At 39.3% G+C, this 25,118-nt stretch overlaps 1 protein-coding gene across 4 annotated transcripts in view; it reads right to left on the bottom strand.

The window, feature by feature from the left end:
• The window catches only part of KAT7 (lysine acetyltransferase 7), a 33,379-nt gene that overhangs the window by 6,009 nt on the left and 2,252 nt on the right, over positions 1-25,118 (bottom strand). Inside the window, exons 2-12 of one of the 4 annotated variants that reach the window (XM_025996286.2) lie at positions 23,951-24,098; positions 21,072-21,248; positions 19,504-19,743; positions 14,721-14,803; positions 11,642-11,731; positions 10,112-10,210; positions 6,498-6,608; positions 4,747-4,938; positions 2,196-2,285; positions 1,844-1,984; positions 692-785 (exon numbers count right to left, since the gene is read on the bottom strand). In XM_025996286.2, coding sequence (XP_025852071.2) covers positions 692-785; positions 1,844-1,984; positions 2,196-2,285; positions 4,747-4,938; positions 6,498-6,608; positions 10,112-10,210; positions 11,642-11,731; positions 14,721-14,803; positions 19,504-19,743; positions 21,072-21,248; positions 23,951-24,098 — 1,465 coding nt within the window. The remainder of the gene's footprint in view (positions 1-691; positions 786-1,843; positions 1,985-2,195; positions 2,286-4,746; positions 4,939-6,497; positions 6,609-10,111; positions 10,211-11,641; positions 11,732-14,720; positions 14,804-19,503; positions 19,744-21,071; positions 21,249-23,950; positions 24,099-25,118) is intronic. The other 3 variants (XM_072747439.1, XM_072747438.1, XM_072747441.1) reach the window with 3 other exon arrangements.

Genomic DNA, 25,118 nt, shown 5'->3' with positions numbered 1-25,118 from the left:
GCACAAAAATATGAAAAGTATGGCAATAATAGACTGATTGACTGCAAAAGTGCCAAAGAATATTGATTTGGGGATTAAAAATAAATTTGAGGGGATCTCTGGGTGGCTCAGCAGTTTAGCACCTGTCCTCAGCCCAGGGCATGATCCTGGAGTCCCGGGATCAAGTCCCATATCAGGCTCCCTGTGTGGAGCCTGCTTCTTCCTCTGTCTCTGCCCCTCCCCCCCCCTCGGTCTCTCATGAATAAATAACAAAATAAAAATTTTTTTAAAAAATAAAAATAAATTTGACTGAGTAGGCAAATTCCCAAACACAGAATACACTTAATGAGGCCAAAGCCTCTATCAGGTATACAGACTGCTACTAGGCAAGTCCTTATAAAACTGCAATCCTTAATCAAGGAACAGATTTGAAGTCTTATGCCTGTATGTGCTGTTCCCAAGTCTCAAATAGGGATAATCCTCAAGAGCTTCCTTTCCTACCCTTTATTTCCCCTACTATCAGGTATCGACTGAGTCCCGAATTTACTTAAGGGTCAAGATATACCAGGGCTGACCCTATGATGGTCAGATTCTCTCCACATACTCATTCACTTACTGCATGCCTCGAACTACAGCACTCATGGGACAAACCCCAAACAGTTCAGGTAGTCCCTATACCTCTTGGAGCCCAGGTCTTAGCAGATCCACTTACTGAAATCGATGAGCATCTTGCCATAGCCCTGTCTCATGTACTGAGGCATGGTGAGGATACATGACACATTGTAGTTGAGGAATGAATTCTTTTCCTAAAATCAAGAGCAAAACAGATGAAAGCAGGTCACAAGTCTGGAAACCAAGGTGTCAGCAGTCCCACAAACCCAAAATAAGGCTGCTTGCAAAATATCTGGTTAACTGGTCCTGGGGAGTGGCTGTCAGGCTCACAGCTGTTTCATCCACACCCTTTACTGTGGCCAAAGCCATAAATGCCAGGCTTTCCCTTGCTCTGAGACTAGTCTCCACTGAGAGGAGCCGATGGAGTTCTTTCTAGTCACATAGCCAGGGCAAGTAGGTATCAACTGCTCAAGTCACTCAGGGCAACCCATCTGTAAATGTTAATTTTTCAAAAGGGAGTTGCCTACTGGAAAAGAGAGGGATCCCCAACAGTAAACCCCCATTTTGAAAGGGAGTCAACAATCAAATCACAGCCTGTATGGTTTCTTTTAGGTAAAAAAATTCATGACAGGTAACTTACAGAGACAGAGGGCTGGCAGGGGTTGAGTGGAAACAGGGAGTGTTGCTTAGGGGTTGTTTTCCAGGGTAACCAAAACGGAGCGTAGGGCCTGTGTGGCTACTGCACTACTCTGATGATACAAAAAACACTGAGTGGACTGTGTGCTATGAGAATTAGATTTCAATAGTTTAAAAAATCATAAGCAAAATCTGACATTCAGCCTCCAAAAGCACAGTGGCAGTATCACAGAAGCCCAGCTAGAAAACCAGGCAAAAGGAACAGATTCCTGGTTTTAGGCTAATAACAGAGGGCAAAGCCAGGAGTGCTGGCTTGACTACAAAATGTGGGCTTCAGGGTTAGTAGGCAGGGCCTTGGCCAATAATTAAAAGGAAACTCCAACCCACAAGTCCAGAAATGAATAAACCAGAAGCTTTTAATAAAAAATCCTGTATTTTCATTAAATAATCTTTTATACATGGATTTCCGCAACCCTCCTCCCCAACCCTTAAGGGAAGGGATGTCACATCATTGCCCAGGATACTGCCTCTTCCTGTCAGTGATCTGGGTCCCCAAATGCCAACATCAATCACCCTGCTTGGGCCTGTAGCTTCTTAATCTCCAGATCCTGCTGACCTTGGAAAAATATCCAATCAAGTGACAGCCGGTATTGTCCGCTTCAGTCATAACGTAAAACAGGAAGGGTTCCACATCATAATATAATGTCTTGTGGTCCAGAAAAAGCTTGGCCAACAGGCACAGGTTTTGGCAGTAGATCTGGAAGCAGAAACAGAATTTATGTGTGGGCCAGGGATTTCGAAACTTATCAGATAAAGGCCTAAAATTAAGGATCGTAGCATCATTGTGGATAAAGCAGAAAGTGTGCTTGGTCAACAGCAGAGTCCTATCTTCTTTACAATGGGAGACAGAGATGGAACAAAGTGCTTCTGAAATCTGTGAATATACACGCGCCACCACACCTCCTTACCTTGTTTTTCTTGCCATCCACTTCAAACACGGAGATGGAGCCTTTGCGATAGATCTCATCACCAGGTGGGTGTTTCCACACACATTTAGCCTGCAAGAGAATGGAATTCATTATCAGGGAAACAAACCTTTCCCAATGAGACTGCTGCTCAAATGGAAAAATGAATCATAGGTCAATTTAGTTAGCAGAGATGACAGGCAGCTGGACACACTCGAGAACGTACAGCAAGAATTGTTTTTTTCTTTTCTTTCCTTTTTATTTTTTTAGTAAAACAATTAAAGGCTTCTAAAATCCTAGTAATGTGTTTATAGTATTTTTATAGCAGTTTAGAACAAGTTTTCTAGATCATATTCCGGCCCTGTTTCAATCCAGGAGATTAAAATCATCTACTATGTAAAAGCCAGATAAACAAAAAATACCCTCGATTATAAAATGCCCTGCACCAACAGGAAATTCTTAAGCAGCTTATTTCTAGCAGCTTAGAGTTGCTAAGTGAAGGCAGGAATACCTGACATTCACTTTTACTGGTAAAGGTTGTTACTACCTAACCATTAGTCTTTCCTTTGGATTAGAAAAGAGGCCCCCCCCCCCAAAAAAAAAAAAAAAAAGAAAAGAGGCCCCCTAACAATCAAGACTAACCTCCACCAAAGTGTTTCTTTTGTTATATAAGGAATAGCCTTAGCATGTCTTTCTGTAGCTTAAAAGAAAAAAAAAAGAAAAAGAAAAGGGCAAGGTAGCCTGGTTTAGCATCAAGAAACTCCGAGGGTGGGTGGGCATCTGGCCACAAGGTGGTACAAGGTGCCCCTTTCCTCACCCTCAGTTGCTAAGATTTAATGCAGCCAGTCAGCCACTGCTGTAAATAGGTGAAAATTCTTAACAGGTTTTATGTAAACACATTAAAAAGTATCATTCAGGAAACGTATGTATATGGAACATTTTCTACTAAGTTTTATTGTGACTTGGTCAACTCAAGAATCATGCCCAATTTGTCACATATGAATCCAAATACTAACTGGAATTGCCTCAAGAAAGCTCTATCCCTAGCCTGTTCCTATATCCACCCATTTATTCAGTGGTTCTTTCCAACAATAACCCAACTAATGCAACAACTGTTTAGAAACAAAAGCCAAACCATTAGTAAAATGACCAAAGAAGGTTCATTTCAGCAATGGGAATCGGAAGAAGTATAGAAGAAAAAAAACACAGGTTTTCATTTCCTGAAATTTGATTTTTGTACCTCACATAATCCAAATCCTCAAATATTCAAAATGTTTACATGACCCTCAATTTTTCCAAACCCTTTTTTACCTTCTGGTACTAGAGGTCTTGCCCTTTGGGGCTGTTTCATTGGTTAACGCCACTGAATAACCAGAAACAAAAAGGAATTAAAACCTACATGGTAAGCAGTTTACAACAGTAAGACTTACTTTCACACAGCAAAACCATGTTTTATTTTATCGTCATGGTCTACAACTGCAGCAGAGACCAGTCCTCTGGTACCATTATTCCCCACCAGTCCTAGCCCTGGCCCACCCCTCAGGCAGTCCTCCTCCACTCCACTCTGGTGTGCACACGTCTGTAGAGTTTAATTCATAGGGGCAGTTCTAGGCTGCAACACTCCAGACCATGTGTTCCAGAGATGGGAACACAAAAAGTTATCCCCCAGCCCAACTGGGGAGAAGCGTGGGAGAGAAACTGTGGGAAAGCCTGGGCTGTAGATGCTCAACATGCAGAAATCCCAGAAATAAAGGTGGAAGGGGAGGGAAAGAGGGAAACCCTAAAAGATCTTAGAGCCAAATTACTCTGGGACTACAGAAACAGGAAAAGGAAAGTGCCCCGCCCAAGAAGGCTCCTTCCCCTTTTCCCATCCCAGTTCCCAGAAATTCCTTTAAGACAAGACTTTTTTACTCCACAACTAAGGAAAGGAAAATGGCTTAAGGCTACAAAATACCTAGTGAGCATTTTTATGAATAAAATGAGTATCATGTCTTTCTTCCTATTTTGACAATGTTAAGAACTGGACAGAACCAAAGGATCTTAAGATACCAAAGGATCCATTTTTTTCACTTCATAATTTGTCTCCTTTAAATAAGCATTCATTCAACACACATTTACTGGGCACTTACTGCCCACACTGGTTGCTATGGATACAAAGTGAGTCCCCTTGTCCTGTTCCTGTCTAATGAAGTCCATCTAATGAAATCTACTTGTTTTTACCTAGTTTGGGACACATAAAAACTGTGGGCAGAGGGAATTTATATCCCAAGGAGAAATGGTGAAGAGCAGGCAGCAAGAAAAAAGACAAGGAAATGTGTGTGACAGGATGTGATTAAGGGACATCAGCTGCTTGGAGTACCACTCAGCACCAGCCATGCCATACAGGGTGAATCCTCCCTACCCTGAAATGCGGCTTTCAATTTCCTACGCCTTTGCCCCATTACTATGGACCACTGAGAGATGCGGTGAGACAGAGGTTCACCCAGATAGATATCAGCACCTAGAGCTCCTACAGGTCATGGCTATCACCATCACAGAATCCCAGAAAGCTTACCATGTGTCGGCGAAGTATCGTTTGGCTCTTCATGTATTTTAAACAGAATTCGCACATGTAGAGCCGTCCCAGTCGTGCATATTCTTCGGGATAAGGAGAATGGTACCAAGTGTCGAGCTCATAACGACCAAAAGCAATTGTTTTAATCATGTTGCTCCCCTCAGTGATTTGGCCTTGCAGCCTTAACTTCTCCTATTATAGATTTCAAAAAGCAGAAGGATTACAGGGTGCCTGTGTGGCTCAGTCAGTTAAGCATCTCCCTTCAGCTCAGGTCATGATCCTGGGGGTTCCTAGAATCAAGTCCCCCATGGGGCTCCCTCTTCAGTGGGGAGCCTGCTTCTTCCCCTTCCTCTCTGCCATTCCTCCTGCTTGTGTGTATGTGCCCACGCACGTTCTTGCTCACTCTCTCCCCCAAATAAATAAAATCTTAAAAAAAAAAAGGTCGGAAGATTACAATTGATTATCTTTGTTTTTAAAAAGCTGGCAATACACTTGTTTGCATGTCACCATGCTAGGCTATGTGAAAAAATATGACAATTGGCTTCTAACTCAGGAGAAGCTTGCACTAAAGAGGGCTACCTACCTAGACCTAGTCAGGAAGGCTTCTAGAAAATTCACCATCTACATTGCCTACAAGTACAGACTGCAGCTTTTCTCTGCTCCCTATCCTGCTGAATGGGCCTCATCTCTAGAACCTCATAACAAGTACTTGGTAAAATTTTGTTTTTAATCAGGCTGTACCAAACAAACCGTTTTATAAAGGCAATCTCCCACAAATACAAACGCCCCACTTTTACAAAACATTCTAAAACGAAACAGAAAAGATTATCTAGGAATACTTCTGAAACATAGTGCTGTAACACTGGAATTTAAATTCTAGATAAAGTAGAAAATATCTGCATCTGTGAATATCAAGCTCTACTCAATGGCTAGGAGTGTACTCTAGGAATTTTTTAATCCTAACCAGGTGGCAAGCTGGGATAGGAAATGCTGTTCCAGAGCACGATAGAGAAAGCAGCCACCAAAGGCCGCTGCCTCCAAGTTTCTGAGAAGTCTATTTGAGGATTTATAAATGAAGTATTTGATGCAATTAAAAAAAAAGGAAATAAGATATTCACTCTACAACCTAAGTATTCCTCAACACATTTAACCTGTTAAATCAGAGGTACCACAAATTTTTTTAAAACAAAGTTGTTGGAAATTCTCCTAGGGTATGAAAACGAAGGGAAACTAACTGTAAAACTTGACCAGGTCATAGATTAATTTCCTAAAACACACAGCCAGCCTTTTCCATTATTCCTCTTCACTGTTCAATTCTTTTAGGGGATAGGCTGGACAGCTCAGGAAAACCTGCAAAGACAAGTTCCTGGAGGGGTGGGGGGGGAGGTGAGAGTGTTAAGAGAACAGGAGAGGCTTAAGCAAACAATCTAGAGGCTCTCAGAATTGCAAATTGCTCAACGGAGACCAAGGGCCATCTATAGTCTCACCCAGCCTCAACACTTCGACCAAACAGGTCCATCTGGGAGGTGAGGTGGAGAGGGAAAACCCATCAGGGAAAGAGAAGGGAGGGAATTAATTTTAAATATGAATGGGGTGAAGGACGATCAGATAAAAGGATACCTGGGGGGCGGGGGGAAAGAGATTCAAGCAGTAAAGGACATTTAATTCTTCATCAACTGATTGATCACTTTTCTTGGCAGTTCTACATGTCCTTCACAAGTGGTCCACAGCTTAAAGGTTTTAATACTCACCAAATCCTCTGAAGCCCGGGCTTGTGCTCTTCGGAAAAGATCCAAGTCATACTCGCTAGTCAGGTTTTCCAAGAGAGGTTCCCGAGTGTTCCCATAGGTCTGTCTGTGTTCCTAGGAAAATAATCAGAGTGTGATTCTCTTTGCTTCTAAGAACTTAATCTATTTCATTTCAATCAATGCCAACCAGAGGGCCAACCACAAATATAAGCTATTTGTTTAGTGCCTACTATATGCCAGGCATTACACTAGGCACTAAGGACTGAGCATAAGACACAGTTATCAGGTTAATGCCAAAAACAACCATTATCCACTTTAGTGAATCTAGAAAGAAAATGCTCCTACACTTTCTAAACAGTTTCATTCTTCTCTAAATGAGCAAATTGAGGGTCAGAATTCTATGCCTCCACTTCTTCATCTGAAAATGTGGACAATACAGATAAATAAAATATAACAAACCCAAAGGCACTACAAATTCCTAGAATCTTGAAATCCGGAAGGAGCCTTGGTGTATACTCTCAGATTTAAGAATAAAACAAAAACAAAAAAACCCCACAAAATCTGAGACTTAGGGTCTGAGATTTTAGACTAAAAGGAAAAGCCGCAACAAGGAAGGGTATCTGCACTAAGTGGTCCTTGCTAAATTGTGTCTCTGTGGTCGCTGCATCCATGACCCTTTCCACCCGGGGCCTGAAGCTCCTGCCTGAGATCTTCAGCCCAGTGCCTGGGAAATACAAGCTGGCCCCTTTAAAAAACATTGTACTAAATAAATATTAAGGAAGAAGAAAGAGGCAATATTCATAGAAAATCAGTAGCATAAAAATAAGCCAGTTCTCACTAAGCATCAAATCTCACCATGGCAGTCATGACAAGTATGCTGGCACCAGAAAGAAAGGCTACAAAGGAAACTTCTCTTTTAAACCTCTGATTCTAGCCCTTCCCACAATGTCCTAACTCCACCTCTCACCCAGAGAATAGAAGACAATGGTTGTTAAGTGGAGTGGATGGCTCATCCCAGGGAGAACGTTATAGAGTTCACATGTATATTAGCATATGAAAAAAACATTCACCAGTACCTTGACCTCTAACACAATTTCTTCCGGTTCTTCTGGGCCCCTGTGACCTGTATCTTTTGTTGTTGTTTTTTAAATATTTTATTTATTTATTCATGAGAGACTTAGAGAGAGAGAGAGAGAGAGAGAGAGAGAGAGAGGCAGAAACAGGCGAGGGAGAAGCAAGCTCCATGTGGGGAGCCTGATGCAGGATGCGGGAACCGATCGGGGACTCCAGGATCACGCCAGGAGCCAAAGGCAGATGCTTAACTGCTAAGCCACCCAGGCGTCCTTTGAATTTGGAATGCCATCTAAGATTCAGGCTCTAAATATTTCTTCTAGTTTAATCAAAAAATTTTTAAGTTTAACAAATCCTATTCAGCAGTTTTAAACAGGATGGTTGGATCCAAATTACCTAGCTCAAATTATTGGAAAGTAGATGTTTGTAAATTTTAGGAGCTTTTACTTCAGAAACTCTATTTCCATATGATTTCTGGGCAAATTATCTCTCTAAACCTCCGTTTTCAATAAATAAATAAATAAATAAACAAACAAACAAACCTCCGTTTTCTTACCTATGTAATAGTTTAAGACACCATCCATCAAAAAGGATTTCATAGATGATGTGAACAACATAACCACAGTGCCTAACCACTCAATAAATGCTATTATCACGTTACTTATTCCATGTCTACCCTATTTGTAGATAAAAACACTGAATTAGGCAGAGGGAAACATACAACTTTGCACCTGACAACGCACTACGGGAACCCTCCCCCTCTACAAACCCAGCAGTCTGGCGTAGGCGGTTAGCTACAAGTTCACCCACCACCCATTTCCTGCTGGTCCATTTCCATTTCCTTCATAAGATTATCATTTTCAAGGCAGTGGGGATGACCAAAAAAGTAAACACATGGCTTGGCATATTTTTGCTTTAGTGAGGCTGTGCTAAGTATTCACAAACCATACATTAAAAAATCTGGTGCCTAAATAAGCCAATATTCCAACTCCATGAAAAAATAAAAATACACACCAGAAAAAGACAAAAGATCAAATAGCAAAACACATGGGGGGGGGGGGGGTGTCCTATCTCAGAGGGTGATTTTTATTGGAATTTTTCTTCTCTAATATTTTTGGTATTTTCAGTAGGAAGCACATTTGTTACCACATTTATAAATATCATTCACATATATTTATAAATTATGTTTACCATAAATCTTTATACTTAAGTTAAATTTTAAGCAAAAATTTTTTGAAAAAAAAATTTTTTTAAATTTTTATTCATTTATGATAGTCACACAGAGAGAGAGAGAGAGAGAGAGAGAGAGAGAGGCAGAGACACAGGCAGAGGGAGAAGAAGGCTCCATGCACAGGGAGCCCGATGTGGGATTCGATCCTGGGTCTCCAGGATCGCGCCCTGGGCCAAAGGCAGGCGCCAAACCGCTGCGCCACCCAGGGATCCCCTGAAAAATTTTTTATGAAATGAGGAAAATATAGTTCAAGTTATTTAGGTGAAAACAGAGAATCCAAAGCTGTACTTACAGTAAAATCCAAATTACATAAACAAGGCATTATGTAAAAGGTTAGGAAAATATCTCCTCAAATGCTAACCATGGTTACTTTTTTGGGTATAGGATTGATGTTTATTTATGTATACTTTTCTTATGTGTTCTGTACTTCCCCCCCCCCTTTTTTTTAAGATTTTATTTATTTATTCATGAGAGAGAGAGAGAGAGAGAGAGAGAGAGAGAGAGGAGAGAGGCAGAGACAGAGGCAGAGGGAGAAGCAGGCTCCCTGCAGGGAGCCCTATGCAGGACCGGTTCCTAGGACTCAGGGATCATGACCTGAACCAAAGGCAGATGCTCAACTGCTGAGCCACCCAGGTGTTCTGTGTTCTGTGTTTCCTATTACAAATATGCATTACTTTTAGGGCACCTGGGTGGCTCAGTTAGTTAAGCATCTGACTTCGGCTCTGTCATAATTTCAGGGTCCCGGGATCCAGCCCTGAATCCTTGGGCTCCCTGCTCAGCAGGGAGTCTGCTTCTCCCTCTCCCTTTTCCCCTCCCCCTGCTCAAGCTCTCTCTCTTAAATAAATAAATAAAATCTTTAAAAAAAACCCATAAGCCCAAATGTGCATTATTTTTAAAACTAGGAAGAAGCTAAAATACTACACAAAAAATCTTGTTACAGACTGTATCACCCAATTAATTTTTATCATGCAGGAATTCTGTTTTCCCATTAAGATACTTTCCTATATACAGACATCTCCAACATCCTGGTATTTGTTCAATGGCTAAATTTAACCCTTTACAACTAAAGAGAGGTTTACAAACAACTACAGGATTGAATTTCTGTTTATCTAAATTGTAAGGCCATTTTGTTTTTCAAAGACCTCCTGTTTCTACTCTTAACCCAGTTTGAGGGAGGATTATGGTAAACTCTAAGGGCCAGAGGTGGGCTCTTCTACTGGAGAAAACCAAATGGCAGATCTGAAAAGCAGAGTTTAGAAACCAAAAACAATCAAATGCGATTGGCAAGAGTTCATGCTGTTTAACTTTTTCTCACCATATATTTCTCTTTCTGCTCTTTGCTCAGCCCAGAATTCCTTTTCTTCCTGAGTTCAGCCACCTTTTCCTTATACCGCAGCTGCCTCTCTGTTGGTGCCTAAAAGGCAATAAGAGGACACTGAGAAGCTAGCTAGAAAATGCATTATGTCAGTAAATTTCAAAATGAAAGTAACAACACAAAACCCAACACAATATGGGCAGGGAAAAAAATGCCACATGTGTTACAGTCACTCTGTAAATACTATGAGGATTTTAAAATTTGAAATTGGGTTCCAGACCACCATAGTTACTGTCAGTTAATATGGGTTCAGGAATATACTTATTTTAGTAGTAAACCAAACAAAACATAAATTAAGGAGGGAAGCCTCCACCAAAGCAACAGGAATAAAATAAAGATCATTTCAATTCAAAAGCATTTCTTGAATGTTTGCTGTTTTCCAAGACACTGATACAAGAATGAATAAAACTTTTAAACTGAGTAACACGAGAACCCCAGACAGACAAAAAAAAGAATCGTAGCTACCACTCATGGGAGTGCTTATTACCTGCCAAGTACTGGGGATAGGTATTTGTTAGATGACTACCCTACCAGGTAGGTAGTATTCACTCCTTGCTATTAACAAGGAAATACTATTTAGGGAGATTAGCTGACCTACCCGAGATCACACAGCTAGCATAACAGAATCACAGTATTCAAATCCAGATTTGTTTGGCTCCAAACCCAAACTTCTCCCTCCTCACCAGGCTTCCTCTGCTAACCACCTATAATCTAACCACAAAAACAGACATCCATATGATGAGCTATGTATATACAATATGTGACAAGTGCTAAGCCAGCACCCTGAGAACCTTAAAATGGAATACATAAGGAAAAAGTCCCCGGTGGCAGGAGATCTGGGAAATTCCTACAACAGCTGAGAGATGCTCAAGGCCTTGAAGGATAAACACAATCTCTTCTTGGCACAGAGTTAGGCAGAAAGACAGCAAGAGCAAAGACCAAAGGCATTCATGAAGGAACAAGGAATTAAGCATAATCAATAAGCAGGATGTTCAGAGAAGCAGAAAGATTAGGGCAAAGCAGCATCTTGGAATCCAAGGCAAGAGAGAAGTAGAAGAAAAATGAGACCATCAACAAGAGTCAAATGCTAATAAGCACAAGTCACTGGTGACCTCGGAAACATGCCAGCACAGTGAGGGAGTTTGAAAGTAACAAACGGTTAAAAAGGAGATGCAACATGAGGACATGGAGCAGCAAGTGTAATCTCTAAAATAATCAGGACTATCTGCAATTACTATTATTTTCATAAACAACATGAGCCCTTCATTTATGAAGCAAAAGTGTTTGTCTCATGAAATTTTACTATCTGGAAAGCAAATATGCTTCTGAACGTACAACTGAGTATGAGTCACTTAGAACTACCATGGGGAACAAGAGGCATGGTTAGACCTAATGCCCGTTCCCAGGCAGAGGAGATCCAAGACTTGGCTCTCAGACTGTGAGCGGCCAGAGCTTTAACAAGGCCCATACCTGGTGCCTGGTTGCATGCCTGTTGTTGTCATCTTGCCTGTGGGACAGCATCCTTTCTTCTATCTGCTTATCCCGGCTCTGTGCTCTCACCTGCAACCATCAACAATGTCAATAAATCCACCTGCTTCTAAGACTAAGTTTACTTAAAAGCATAAGAATACAATGGTAATCCCTTGAATTTATGTTGTGCTTCTACTTTCAAAGGGTCTTTGAGTTTATCACCATCTCTACAAAAATAGGTTAAGCAGGCTTCAAGGTCTGCTTTCTCAGCCATTAACTGAGAATTAGAGAAGTGAAATCATCACAGCTACACGGTGGTAAGGCGAAGATTTTAATGAAGTCTGATTACTGAGCCCGGACCCTTCCACCACACAATGAAGAAGAAACAAGAAACCTAAGGAAGCGCAAGAAGAGGTGCAAAGAAAAGGTTGGAAAGCTGGGGGTCAAGTCCATGGGGAAACTCAACTCTGCAGTTCTGTGATCTTAACACCAATCACAGCTGTCCAACAGCTTCCACTTCACCTTCCAGAAATGAGGGCTCACATCCAACCAGCTGTTGCACTTCACACAAAAACTTAGCACAGTCAAACCACCACCACTGGCGTTTTCCCACAAATCTGCTCCTTCCAAATATTCCCTCTATCGACAGATAGCAACACTTTTTAAACCACCATCGAGTCAAAAACTTGAAGGTCAACCTTCCTGCTGCTTCTCCCCTCATCAAATCCATCAGCAAGTCTATCAGGCTGGCCCCCTCCAAAACATATCCTAAATCCGATCAATTCTTACTATTTCCAATGATACAGCACCTAGTCCCGGCCACCAGCTACTGCCTGAGCTTCAGAGCAGCCTTCTAATAAGTCAACTGCGTCCACTCCTACCCTCTCCAGTCCATCTTCCACAGGCAAACAAGCTGTGATTTTAAAAAGCATTTATGAAATGATATTACATCTTTGCTAAAGCCCTCCGAGTGCTTCCCACAGCCATCACAATAAAGACATACTCCTCGTGTCAAGGCCTAAAGGTCCTTCAGGATCTGGATCCTGCTTCCTCATTTCTGATCATGCTCCAGCCACACTGGCCTACTCCTACTTGTGGCCCCTCAAACTCCACATAGGGTTGATCCCCACCTCACAGCCTTTGTGCTTGCTCGTCCTTCCACCTACATCTCACCTCCTTGATCTTCACACAACAGTCTCTTTTCCATCAGCCATGACTCAGGTCCAATGCCAACTCCTTTGCAAGGTTCTTCCTTAACAACCTGAACAAAAGCAGTGCCGTACTCCCGTCACTCCCAAAACAGCCGTATCTCTATATCTTTAGTATTTTGTTCCTCACACATTTATCACTGCATGAAATTCTTCTTTATTCATTTGTATGTGTTTTGCCTCCCCCAATGAGAAAGTTAGCTCATTGAACACAGTCTTTTCTCAGTCAGAAAATCCTCAGATACCTGGCACAAGTGTGCAGTCACGGCAATCTGTAACTGAATAAAAATGGTAATGCTCTTGATTGCAATCGTTTACCGGGAAACTCAAGGGTAATCAAGTATATGCAAGTACTTTAAAACTACAAAGCTTTCAATAAATGCAAGGAATTAGTCTAATTTTTCCATTTGGAATTCTAAACATAATAAAAATATGTATCTTTCAGAAATTCCATGGATCCTCCAAGTTCCAGTAGTAGAGATGGATTATGCAGAGCCTGATTTCTCTTGCGAGGAAGAAAAAAACTGAGGAAAAATTCAAGAAATGCTTTCCTTCTTTTTCCAGAATTTTCTTTCTCAAACTGAAATTTTTATTTTTCTTTTTAAAAAATAAATTGCTTAAAGTAACTTGTTCACATTGCCGCAAGCCAACAATTTAAAAAGTTGTACCTTAGGAAAACTTCTATGTGAAACCATCCACAGTATCAAGATCAGGATATTTAAAGACAAGAGGCAGAGGATAGCTCTCAAAAAAGAGACCACAGTTCTTTTCAGAGAAAGACCTACTGCTTTGCTGGCTTCTGATGCAGATGTTTTGGTCTCAAGCTAATGGGAAGACCTACCACTTGCTCTTACACAGAGCAGAAGAAATAATGACTCTCCTTACATAAGAGATTTGGACTGAAGAAAAATAAGAGTGTCTTCAACCTTAAAATCCATATAAGAATTCAAAGTATACATACTTTGTTAAAAGACTATAGAAGACATAAAGTTATTTCCCATCGTGTGGTCTAGCTATTGAATAAGAGAACTAATTCCTGAATCAGAAAGAACTAATATTAGCTAGGGATTCTAATTTTTCTTAGGATAAAACTGGCTCAGACAGGAATAAATCTGTGACCTTGGCGTTGTCAGAAAATAACAGCCACAAGAACAACAGTTAATACTTTGATGTAATGAGCTTGGATAACCTGTCCAAATACTACCCACGCAATCCATTTAATTAAGAACGTTTTCAACTCTTGCTTCTCCATTATTAGTTCCATTCCTGGTAGCTGCAACCCACACAGAACATATAAAACAGGATCTCAGACTCTCCTAAATCTATTACCCTCAAATCCCAAAGGTTATTTAGGACTATATTTCTCAAGACTTAAAACAAGAACTAGCCAAGAGTAGATGTGATTGAGGGTAACAAAAAGGAAAAGTATTCTGTAGAAACAGAGAGAAAGGAAAATAATTATGAAAAAATTTAAAGAGCAAAATGTCTTCACAGATTCATGAGAAGAGAATCTAATGCATAAATATTGAGATCACATATTTACGCAAATTATTTCCTAATGGAATAGGTCTCTGGCTGTCATCGAAGTCAACTTTCAATGGAAAGTATCAATGCACTACAGGATGATATTCCAAGTATTCCATATATAATCTCCCTATTTCCTTCAAGCATTCATTACATACTATAATTCTTTTATCTGTTTGACTATTTTTTAAAAAAACAACTGTACTTGTGTTTCCTCCACTAGAATGTAAGAAAAAGGACCCTGCCTATTTTGTTCACATTGGATCCCCAGTGTTTAGTAGAGTACCTGACAAACCTTAAGTAAGCACTCACTGGATAACTATATGTCAAGTAATGAATACAATTACCTTGCATTCATCAGCTGAGAGGTTATGATAGAGCGGACATCCTGAGATGGAGAAATGTCTCTCATGCTTTCCTGTAAGATGTCCTGTTAAAAGAAGGGAAAACTTAATCTCAAGATAAAAGATGTAAGCTCATAAAGTGATAGTTCTCTGTACGCCAATTGTGTTACCTTCCAAATATATTATTTTTATCCAATATATGGCTGATCATAGATTGAATCTACCAAAGGTAAGTGAAGTCAGGGCCATAACTTGCACCCACAATAAATTCTTTTCTTCCGGGCAGCCCCAGTGGCTCAGCAGTTTAGCGCTGCCTTCAACCCAGGGCCTGATCCTGGAGACCCGAGATTGAGTCCCATGTCAGACTCCTTGCATGGAGCCTGCTTCTCCCTCTGCCTGTGACTCTGCCTCTCTCTCTCTCTCTCTCTCTCCCCCTCTGCCTGTGTCTCTGCCTCTTTCATTAATAAATAAATAAAATCCTAAAAAAAATTTATTTTCTTCCACAGAATGGATCTGGCAATCTTTGAATATACTTGTAATATGTTCAATATACTAGTAGTAGTTCCTTCTGTTCTTCTGATAATGTATTTCTCAAATTCCAAAAAATTGTAAAGCCATACATTTATTAAAAAAGGAGCAAAAACATTTTCTTTTGGTGATATTTAACTTTTCTTTTTTTTTTTTTTTTTGATATTTAACTTTTCTATGCTAAATTATCAAGTTCTATTAAGTGTTGCTTCCTTTCTATTATGCAATGATATCAAACCTGAATTGAGCATTTTGCAATAATCCAAAAGAAACTTATGGAAAATGAAGAAGAAAATGGACTCTTCTATTATGGAAATAAACATATTTTGGCAATTTTGACCTAGATTAAATATATTCATTTTTTTGGAAGGGGGCTGATTCTGTTTTAAAGACTTAGGCTTCCAAAACAATAAATAAATAAATAAAAGACTGAGGCTTCTTCTTCTGTAATCAGATTTTAAAACAGGCAGTTAGTCTTTACAATAGCCAAACTACAAAAGTAACTCAAGTGTCCATCCATAGATAAATGGATAAAGAAGACGTGTTCTACATATATATGTATATATGTATACACAGACACACACACACACACAGGAACATTACTCAGCCATAAAAAAGAATGAGATCTTGCCATTTATGATATGGACAGACCTAGAGGGTATTATGCTAAGTGAAATATGTTAGAGAAAGACAAATACCATAGGAGTTCATCCATATGGGGAATATAAGAAACAAAACAAAGGAATAAACCAGACTCTTAAATACAGAGAACTGGTGGCTGCCAAAGGGGTTGGGGGGGGGGGGGGGGAAGAGGTAAAATAGATTTAAAGGGGCTCAAGAGTACACTTATCTTGATGAGCTCTGGGTAATATATAGAATTGCTGAATCATTATATTGTACACCTAAAACTAAACACTGAAATAAATAGGAAGTTACCACAAGGTACTCTTATGAGAGGACATTAATAGTAATAATATAGAAAGCTCATTTTATCTAAGGGATATACCGCTTCACTTTTCTATTTTTCATGTGGTTTTGGGAAACACAGAGGGAACTGAACATTATTTCCTTTTTATAAGTCTCTTTAACCAAAGGGTTTACAAAACCTCTGGGTAATGAAGACAGCGGGATTTAAAAAATCATACGGGATTTTAAAAATCATACATCATTTAGAGTAAGCTTTAAAGAATGAAAATAATTCACATATTGGGGGAGAAAGGAATCAATACATGATATGTAGATTGCCATTTCTCCAGGACTATATTATTAAAAATGTGATTTTTGGAGATCCATTCAATTTATCTTGCAAAGAAAAAACTACCCTCAGTGATCCAACATCATGTATAAAATGTAAAGTGTCAATGTTATAGAAACCCTTCTTTCTATAGATATTTCTTAGACATACTTCTATAGATATTTCTAAAATATTATGTATCTATAACTTCTGGGTAAATTATTCAAGTCATGTCTTATTTTAGAATATATGAACTAAAACCAATTTAATGTGTCTATATTAAAAGTGTTAAAAAGGGACAGTTAATTTATTGATCTAGCAATTCTACTGCTATAAATTTATTCCTACAGGTTTTCTAGCAAGACACTAAAATACATACATATAATGCTTCCATTACAGTATTATTCAAAATAGATAAAATGAGAAATAATCTAAATGTCAATCCATACTGGACAATTTAAAAAATTTATAAACTATGGGATGCTTGGGTGGCTCAGTGGTTTAGTGCCTGCTTCTGGCCCAGGGCGTGATCCTGGAGACCCGGGATCTAGTCCCACATCAGGTTTTCTGCATGGAGCCTGCTTCTCCCTCTGCCTGGGTCTCTACCTCTCTCTCTCTCTCTTGTTCTCTCTCTCTCATGAATAAATAAAATCTTTATTAAAAAACAAAAATAAAAAATTTATAAACTATCAATGTAATGAATTCTCTGTATTCTTTAAACAGATGGAACCCTAAGTATCTTTTTTTTTTTTAAGATTTTATTTATTCATGAGAGACAAAGAGAAAGAGAGAAAAAGAGAGAGAGAGAGAGAGAGAGAGAGAGAGAGAGGTGGAGACACAGGTAGAGGGAGAAGCAAGCTCCATGCAAGGAGCCTGATGTCAGACTCAATCCCGGGACTCTGGATTACGCCCTGAGCTGAAGGCAGACGCTCAACTGCTGAGCCACTCAGGCATCCCAGTAAAGTAAAATATCTAAGATGCGAAACCAACCATTATATTTTCCCTTTAGTGATAACACAAAAGAAATATATATATATATATGTGTGTGTGTGTATGTGTTACACACACATGCACACTTGCTAGAACCATTCATAAAAAACCCCCAAGAATAGTTTTATATCTGGCGATATGAATAAAGGAAAACTTTTACTTATGCACTTCAAGGCCCCCTGTAGGGTTTTCAGTTTTCACAGGCACAGAATACTTTTACACCAAAATTATTTTAGAAAATTAATGACATTATTTTGCTGAACATAAAGAGTGGAACAGGATCAAAGACAATTTCAGCAATGTATTTTTTTTTTAATTCAGTAATCTCTATGCCCAACAACATGGGGCTTGAATTCATGATCCTAAGATTGAGTTGCATGCTCCAAGCCAGCCAGGCACCCATTATCAAAAAATAATTTTGGAAGTTCAGGTTCATATGTTTCAAACTTTGCCAGTATATTAATACGAGAAGTCAAAGTAAGCTTTCCTCTGATGCAACAGATTTATATTTATCCTTTCATCTACTCCACCAAGGAGGTTAAGGACTGAGCATAAATAACATACTGTCAGGTCCAACACAGACCTCATCTCCTCCTATCCATTCTGGTTACTCTGTCCTAGCCATGTTGGCCCGTAAGTGTGCTTCAAACTGCTTAAGCATTCTCGTGTCCCATACCCTTACCACCTGTTTGTGTGTGTATGGTTTGTATATATGCACAATACCTTACCCTCTCAGCACTCCCTTGTTTTTCTTCAAGGAAATATCTCTAGCTGACGTATTATGTATCTACCTGTCTTGCCTTTCCCAATTAGACTATAAGCTCCATGACAGTAGGAACTTTGTTTGACATGTTCACAGCTACACCCCCAGAAACTAAAACGGGTCTGGTATGTGGCAAACAGAGTACATAAAAGTAACAATTTAGGGAAGCATGGATAGTGACTAGCAGAGCTTGAGTCTCTTTCCTTGCCATATGAAAAGTAGATCCCCTTACCATCTTAAAGTACATTACCTAGCTCTTAAATACTAATGTTTATATGATGATGTTTATTCTTAGTTTTTCATCATTTATCCAAGGATACTGATTTAGGCCTGAAACAATTATTTTCTTTGAGTGATGACTGGTGTGATGGTTTAGGGGAACTTATTATACTCTATGCATTCTTAGGAGTTGAAATTATCTGAGAAAGTGGTGCGAAGACCAGGAAAAGATCCAGATAAATTAAATGCTAGGGAAAACATACTGTGGGCCTGCAAAGCAACAGCTTACTCTGCTCTTTTTTCTGAACCTGATGGCCAGGTTGAAAAGTTCACAGATTTGAGAAGCAGACTCAGTGGAGAAAAGCCTATAATGTCAATCAGTGCCTTCCAACTCTAGACAAAAACTTAAGCCCAACACTTGGAATGAAGCTCACTTAAGGAGCGTTAATAAGGTTTAAACCATCATAAGAATCTGTCAGTAAAAGGTAAAGGTCATTAAAAAAGACACTGAGATACTCATTTATCTGAGAAGAGATACTTGTCTGGTTTATATTTATCAAATATAGAAGACCTACAACCACCAAAGTCACAAAAGACCAGGGTCTCATCTGTGCCCTTTTAGTTTCATGGCTGTGCAAGAAGAAATCTGTTTTTCTCATTTCCTTATCAGCTCTAACCACACAACCAATATTCTGCATTAGCTTATACTCCTCATTAAGCTCAAACTATGTACCACACAACAAGCCATTTTGAAGATAACTGGTCTTCGGTTTTATTTTTGCAGGAAAGAGGAGGAAATTTTCACAGGGAGCTTTCAATAAACTGGTGGGTGCATCCCACTTAATGTCCTTGCAACCAGATCTATTCTTATTGACAACAGACCAAGAAGCAAAAATACTTCTTGTTTGAGTGGGCAACCCAGTGATATTCTGAGCACCACTGAAGAACCTAAAGAGCTAGATCACAAGAGAAGATGAAACATTTCTTCATGATCCTAATTTCAGAGGGCAAAAACCATAGAACACAGGTGTCAGAAAGCTGGTCACACTCACCTAGGGAGTTACAGCCTGGAGTAGGACACTTCATATTGAAATTGTAGCTTTCATGGAAGCGACGGCGCTTGGGACGATGAGAGAGATCACTGCCCGAGTCCTTCAGGGACATGTCCTTGGCAATGCTCTCATCATGAGACACGTTGGGGCTGGAGATGTCTATGTCAGACTCAGAAGAAGGGGCATTTCCAGTTGGAGTTCGAGGTGGAGACTCATCATGATCAGCTGTATTTTTAGTTTCTAAAGCAAAGCAATTGGGAGAGCTCATAAATGGGGTTCATTTAGAGGTTTACTATTCAGAAGAGTTTATGGCTATCATTTAACCATCGACTTTTAACCACTTATCTGCTATAAAGCTATTAGGAAAATGAAACTAACATCATTCCTTTGTGCTACTTTACATCCTAAGTAAAATCCAGTTTTTGGGGTTTATCTAATATATTTCACTTATCTGTGCTTCTCATAAGCCCCCCATCACAGGTAATCAAAACTGGATGGAAGTAAATTTTTCTTTAAAATGACTATCCAACTATCCTTCCAGGAGACACACAGGATGGAAGAGAAATGAAAACAGGTATCTTCCTTGATGAGTGACTTGGTGTGAGTGTGAACGAACCTGACTCTCGAGCTAGCGTGTCAGTAATCTAACAATTCGGATTGTAAATCATGGGTTGTAAACCAAATGCCTACACATGCTGGGCAAAGCCAAATAGAGAACCGACTGTCCACCTTAAGGAGACAACTACTTTTCCACTCCAGTAATCAATGCTGTGAGTGAATGGCCACCACACGTTCCCAGAGTTTCCAGTTTTTAAAAGAAACTAGTAACCCAGGTTTTTATGTTTTGATGTGAAATTCCCTATTTTCAAATGTTGGCAACAAACTTCTAAAAATGTAAACACTGAAGCACCTAATTGGCACAGTGGCTTAAGCGTCCAACTCTTGGTTTTGGCTCAAGTCATGATCTTGGGAGTCCTGATATCAAGCCCCACCTTGGGCTCCGCTCAACATGAATCTGTTGGTACCTCTCCCTCTCCTTCTGCCCCCCACCATCTGTCTCTAAAATAAATAAATAAATCTTAAAAAAAAAAAAAAAAAAGGTAAACGTTGTGCAAGCAAACCAACAGAGCATATTGGCAGGCTAGATGCTCCTCAGTCTGTAATTGCTGCTCTAAGGCCTAATTTGGGCTGGTCAATCACAATCTCAACAGCTCACCATCCCCCATTACCAAAGATCACTACTCCTCAAAAAACATAGATAAGTGGACTGACAAGCATGATTTTAAGAAAATCTGGTTCAAACTTTCTTCATCTATAGGTAAGAGGGCTCCAGTTCCTTTTGCCTATTATGGGTCCAATCTAATAATTTAATTACTCTAGTCTTCAAGAGTACTCTAATACAAAACTATCCTCAGTGAGATATTCAAGAAAGCAATCAGGTAAACAGCATTTACCTAGCTGAATTTGGTCAGTATAAAGCATCTATCTGCAGCGGCCCCAAGCCTTCCTTAAGAGAAAATTGACCAGATCTTCTCTGTAATTGACCAAATCATCCCATACTCACTCACCTCTATCTGAAAAGTCAACCACTTGCTCTGTTTCTGAGCCAGACGAACGAGTCTGACGAAGGGGGTATTTTTTCGGAGTCACTGGGGTAGGCTGTTGCTGACTACGGGTCACTCTTCTGGTAGAATAAGCAGGCTCCTCAGTGCCAAAAGATTGCAAATTTCGAACAGGACTGGAATCTGATCCCCAATTTTAAGAGATAATAAAACAATTAGAGAAGAAGGAAATTTGGGTTTTATTATCCATATGATTTATTAGCATGTATACCCTCCTCTTTATGCTTCAGAAAATCTGACAAATAGGTAAAATACCTATTTTATTAAATAAAATATAAGCTAAAGAGCCAAGATCAGGTATAGAGATACAAAATAGTATAGAATAGGGACGCCTGGGTGGCTCAGTGGTTGAGCGTCTGCCTTTGGCTCAGGGCGTGATCCCAGAATCTGTTATCGAGTTCCACATCGAGCTCCTTGCAGGGAGCCTGCTTCTCCCTCTGCCTGTGTTTCTGCCCCCTTCTCTCTCTTTCTGCGTCTCTCATGAATAAATAAAAATTATTTTTTTAAAAATATATAGTATAGAATAGTTTGGCTTCTGGAATCAAGACTGACTCTCATTCAATTCCACTCCACCATACCAACTAGCTATAGCATTTTGGGCAAGTTCATCTCTTCAAGCCTTTGTCCTGATCTATAAAAAAGGCAAAATACTAGTTGCACATTCCTCACACATTTACCATGAGAAGTGAGATATTTCATACATATAAAGCATTTAACGGGACTTCTGGTACTTAGATCTAGCGCTTTCTAAATATTAGCTGTATCCTCTCTTCCCTTATTCCAATCCACTAAAACAGATATTCTACTACTAAAGATATAACAATACACAAATATTTCCTTTTCTTAGGGATCGCTTAGGTTGTTTTCTTCCTGATTACCCTCTTGGATACTCTGAAGCAAAGTCATAATAGATTTATGAAGAGTGAGGCAAGAACATAGCTTTTGGGATTCTTTGAGATAACAAAACCTATTCTGAAGCACCCAGCATCCTTTTTACGTCTCTAATTTGATGACACTTAAAAAAGAACTAGAAAAAGATTCAAAGCTGAAATTAAAGCATATTTTAAATGACAAAATATCTTAAAGTGATAGGTAAATTTTACAGTTCTCCAAAGAAGAAAACTGAAAATTTCAAACTTTTGGGTTAAAAAAAAGTTAGTACACAGCTAGGTTAGGCTCAATTCATAAGAATCTACATTTTGCTTTTGAGAAGGCCACCTTACATAGACTACATTGTGAACAATATCCCTAGAAGTTGTGCAACTCCACAGTTATGAAGTACAACTAGGAAGAGACCCAGGACCCAGGTATTTCCTAGCTGTTTTTAATATTTACAACTTTCAGATGTCCAGGGATGATACAATTATGCTTTGTAAGAATATTATGTCTCTTCCCTTGCATAAACTGCTCCCTCTGCCTACAATAACATTTTCCCATCTTTCAACTGTGAGTTCCTACTAGATTCTTTAGGATTTCCGGGCAGCCCTGGTGGCTCAGCGGTTTAGCGCCACCTTCAGCCAAAGATCCCGGAGACCTGGGATCGAGTCCCGCGTCAGGCTCCCTGCAAGGAGCCTACTTCTCCCTCTGCCTCTCTGTCTCTCTCTCTCCCTCCCTCTCTCTCTCTCTCTCTCCCTCTCTCTCTGTCTCTATGAATTTTTTAAAAAAATATTTAAATTCTTTAGGATTTCCACCTTGGACATCTGCCCCAAGTTTGTCTGCTTCTTGGAGGCAGTTGTTGAGCTTCCTAGATACTCTATGCAAACCTCTCAGAGCTCTTACCACAATGCATGACCACGATCAGCTGAAACATCTATATCTTGCACTGAACTGTATGTGAGCACCTTAAGGGCAAGAATTATGATTTTTTTCTATCATGGCATTCCAGTACAGCATCATATCTGAATTACAGCAGTCATGTATCAAAATTCTCACTATGCTAAAAAAAAATAAAAACTTTCAAACTGAGAATCCAGAGACGACAGCTACATTTCAGCTGAAATGTTAAACTCAAAAATAAAGTTAAGAACAGTTGTTGAGAATATTCCCATTTTCTTGCTTAAAAAACTGTTTTTCTCTCCTTTTGCAATGTGTTCATAAAGCAATAACCAAATTGGCACTACTTATGTGCTTGAAGCATATTACAAATTTTCCCCCTTAATTTGTTATCACCTATTGATCATCAGCTTTGTGTATTAACTACAACCTTCCTTCCACCATAGGGAATCCCAGAGCAGAACCAGGAGGGATCAGGGGTACCCTCCAAATCTAAGCCCAGATGGCTAATTGCACTAGAGAACCTTCAAACTACCTTTCAACACAGAGATTCTCCGTTCTTTACTACCAAAGCAAAATTCTAGGTATTTGCAACTGATAGTTTGGTATAACTAGTTATATCTACTAATTGTGTCTGGCTACATTACAGAAATAAATAATGTTTTGGAAGTCTGAGAAGTATTGAACATCCTCCCAAAACAAGTTCAAGATACTATTTTAAATCCCTAAGTCTAAGCCATTCTAATAAAGAGATGGCATTCCCATTTTCATGCTGATGGAAAAGCTGTAGGGAAAAGTTAAATGACTTCAGACATACATGTGTCACACACCATTATATTATACATAGTTCCTTTGGATCTACAAATTGGACAATACCCCAAACAGAAACATTTTTAAAGACCTGATACTTCTGCAGTCATACACTCTGCATTTTACCAGATTCTGTCACCTACACCAAGCCAAGAGACCAGACCAGTTTCCATATTAACACAATAGTATAATGACCAGTGAGTTGGCTATGAGGCATGGTCAGGAAGAATGAATTCTTATACCTTGGGAACTCTGGCTCAGCCGGGCTGAGGAGCGGGTAACTCGGGCAGATCGCCGGGATGTGCCATCACTCTCTGAACTGTCTGTGTGCTCGAGATCTGTAGAAAAATCGGAATCTTCGGTTCCATCTGAACTACTGCCTGCATTCCTCTGTAACACCATAGATCCAGACATTAGCACAGAAGCATTTACTCTGTGGGTTTGTGTTAACACTGGAAATAAAATGAACCATGATACTGAAAATACTAAGGAAGGATTCAACTGCCAAACTCTCTTTTCTTAAGGCATTTAAAATGGAACAACCTACAAATAAAGCACCTTTATTAAATGAACGAAAGAGAATTAATTCTTACTTTATTAACACTAATTCTGTAATAAGTCCATTTATCAGTCAGTACTACAAACTGGAAATAAAAGTACCCGATTCAAAATGGTCTGGCTGACATAACTATGCACTTAAAGTCCATGGTGGTGAGAAATCAATGCTAGAGTCCTTTTAACTTTAGAGCAGCTTTGTTCAAAGTCTCCACAAACAGCCATCACATTATTTTAAACATCTACTAATTCAAAATATCATGGTCCACAACTCTGATACCAAGAGAACTTAAAGACTAAAATCCTTCTTCCTTATGTGGTCTAACTATGAAGTTTCTCCACATGAATACCAAAGTGCTTAAAAAAAAAAAAAAAAGGCAGCTTGCACATGAAGACTTGTAGATACTCAAAAACAGAGATATCATCATCTCTTTAATTAATAATTATTTGTCAATTATTAGCTTCCTGAACCATGATTAGCCATACAGTAACTTTTAACAGTTGAACATTAACACTATACCCTTTACCAAGCCAAAAAGGATAGAGAATTTGCTTAGAAAACCATACAAAACTTCAAACTACAAGCCCCTTATTTTCTATTCAAAACGCTTCGGGCCAGTTGTGTTTGAAATTCATAACTTTTTGGCTTTTTGGAAGAGAGATATTTTGCATATATCCCGCAAGTAACGCCCCATCATCAAACACATTAGTATTTCTACAGCAGGACATATAAACAATCACACCCAATGAGACACACAAAAACTCTAAGTAGCCTCAGGATAGTTCAGGACAGATTCAGCCAACCAAGTAAGTTACTAAAAACACTTACATTTTCAAAAGCTCTTTGTATTTGGA

The sequence above is a fragment of the Vulpes vulpes genome, chromosome 2 (genome assembly GCF_048418805.1).
Source record: "Vulpes vulpes isolate BD-2025 chromosome 2, VulVul3, whole genome shotgun sequence".
Lineage (NCBI taxonomy): Eukaryota > Metazoa > Chordata > Mammalia > Carnivora > Canidae > Vulpes > Vulpes vulpes.
The sequence above is the reverse complement of the archived record's forward strand: the minus strand, read 5'-3'. Positions and strand labels throughout refer to the sequence as shown.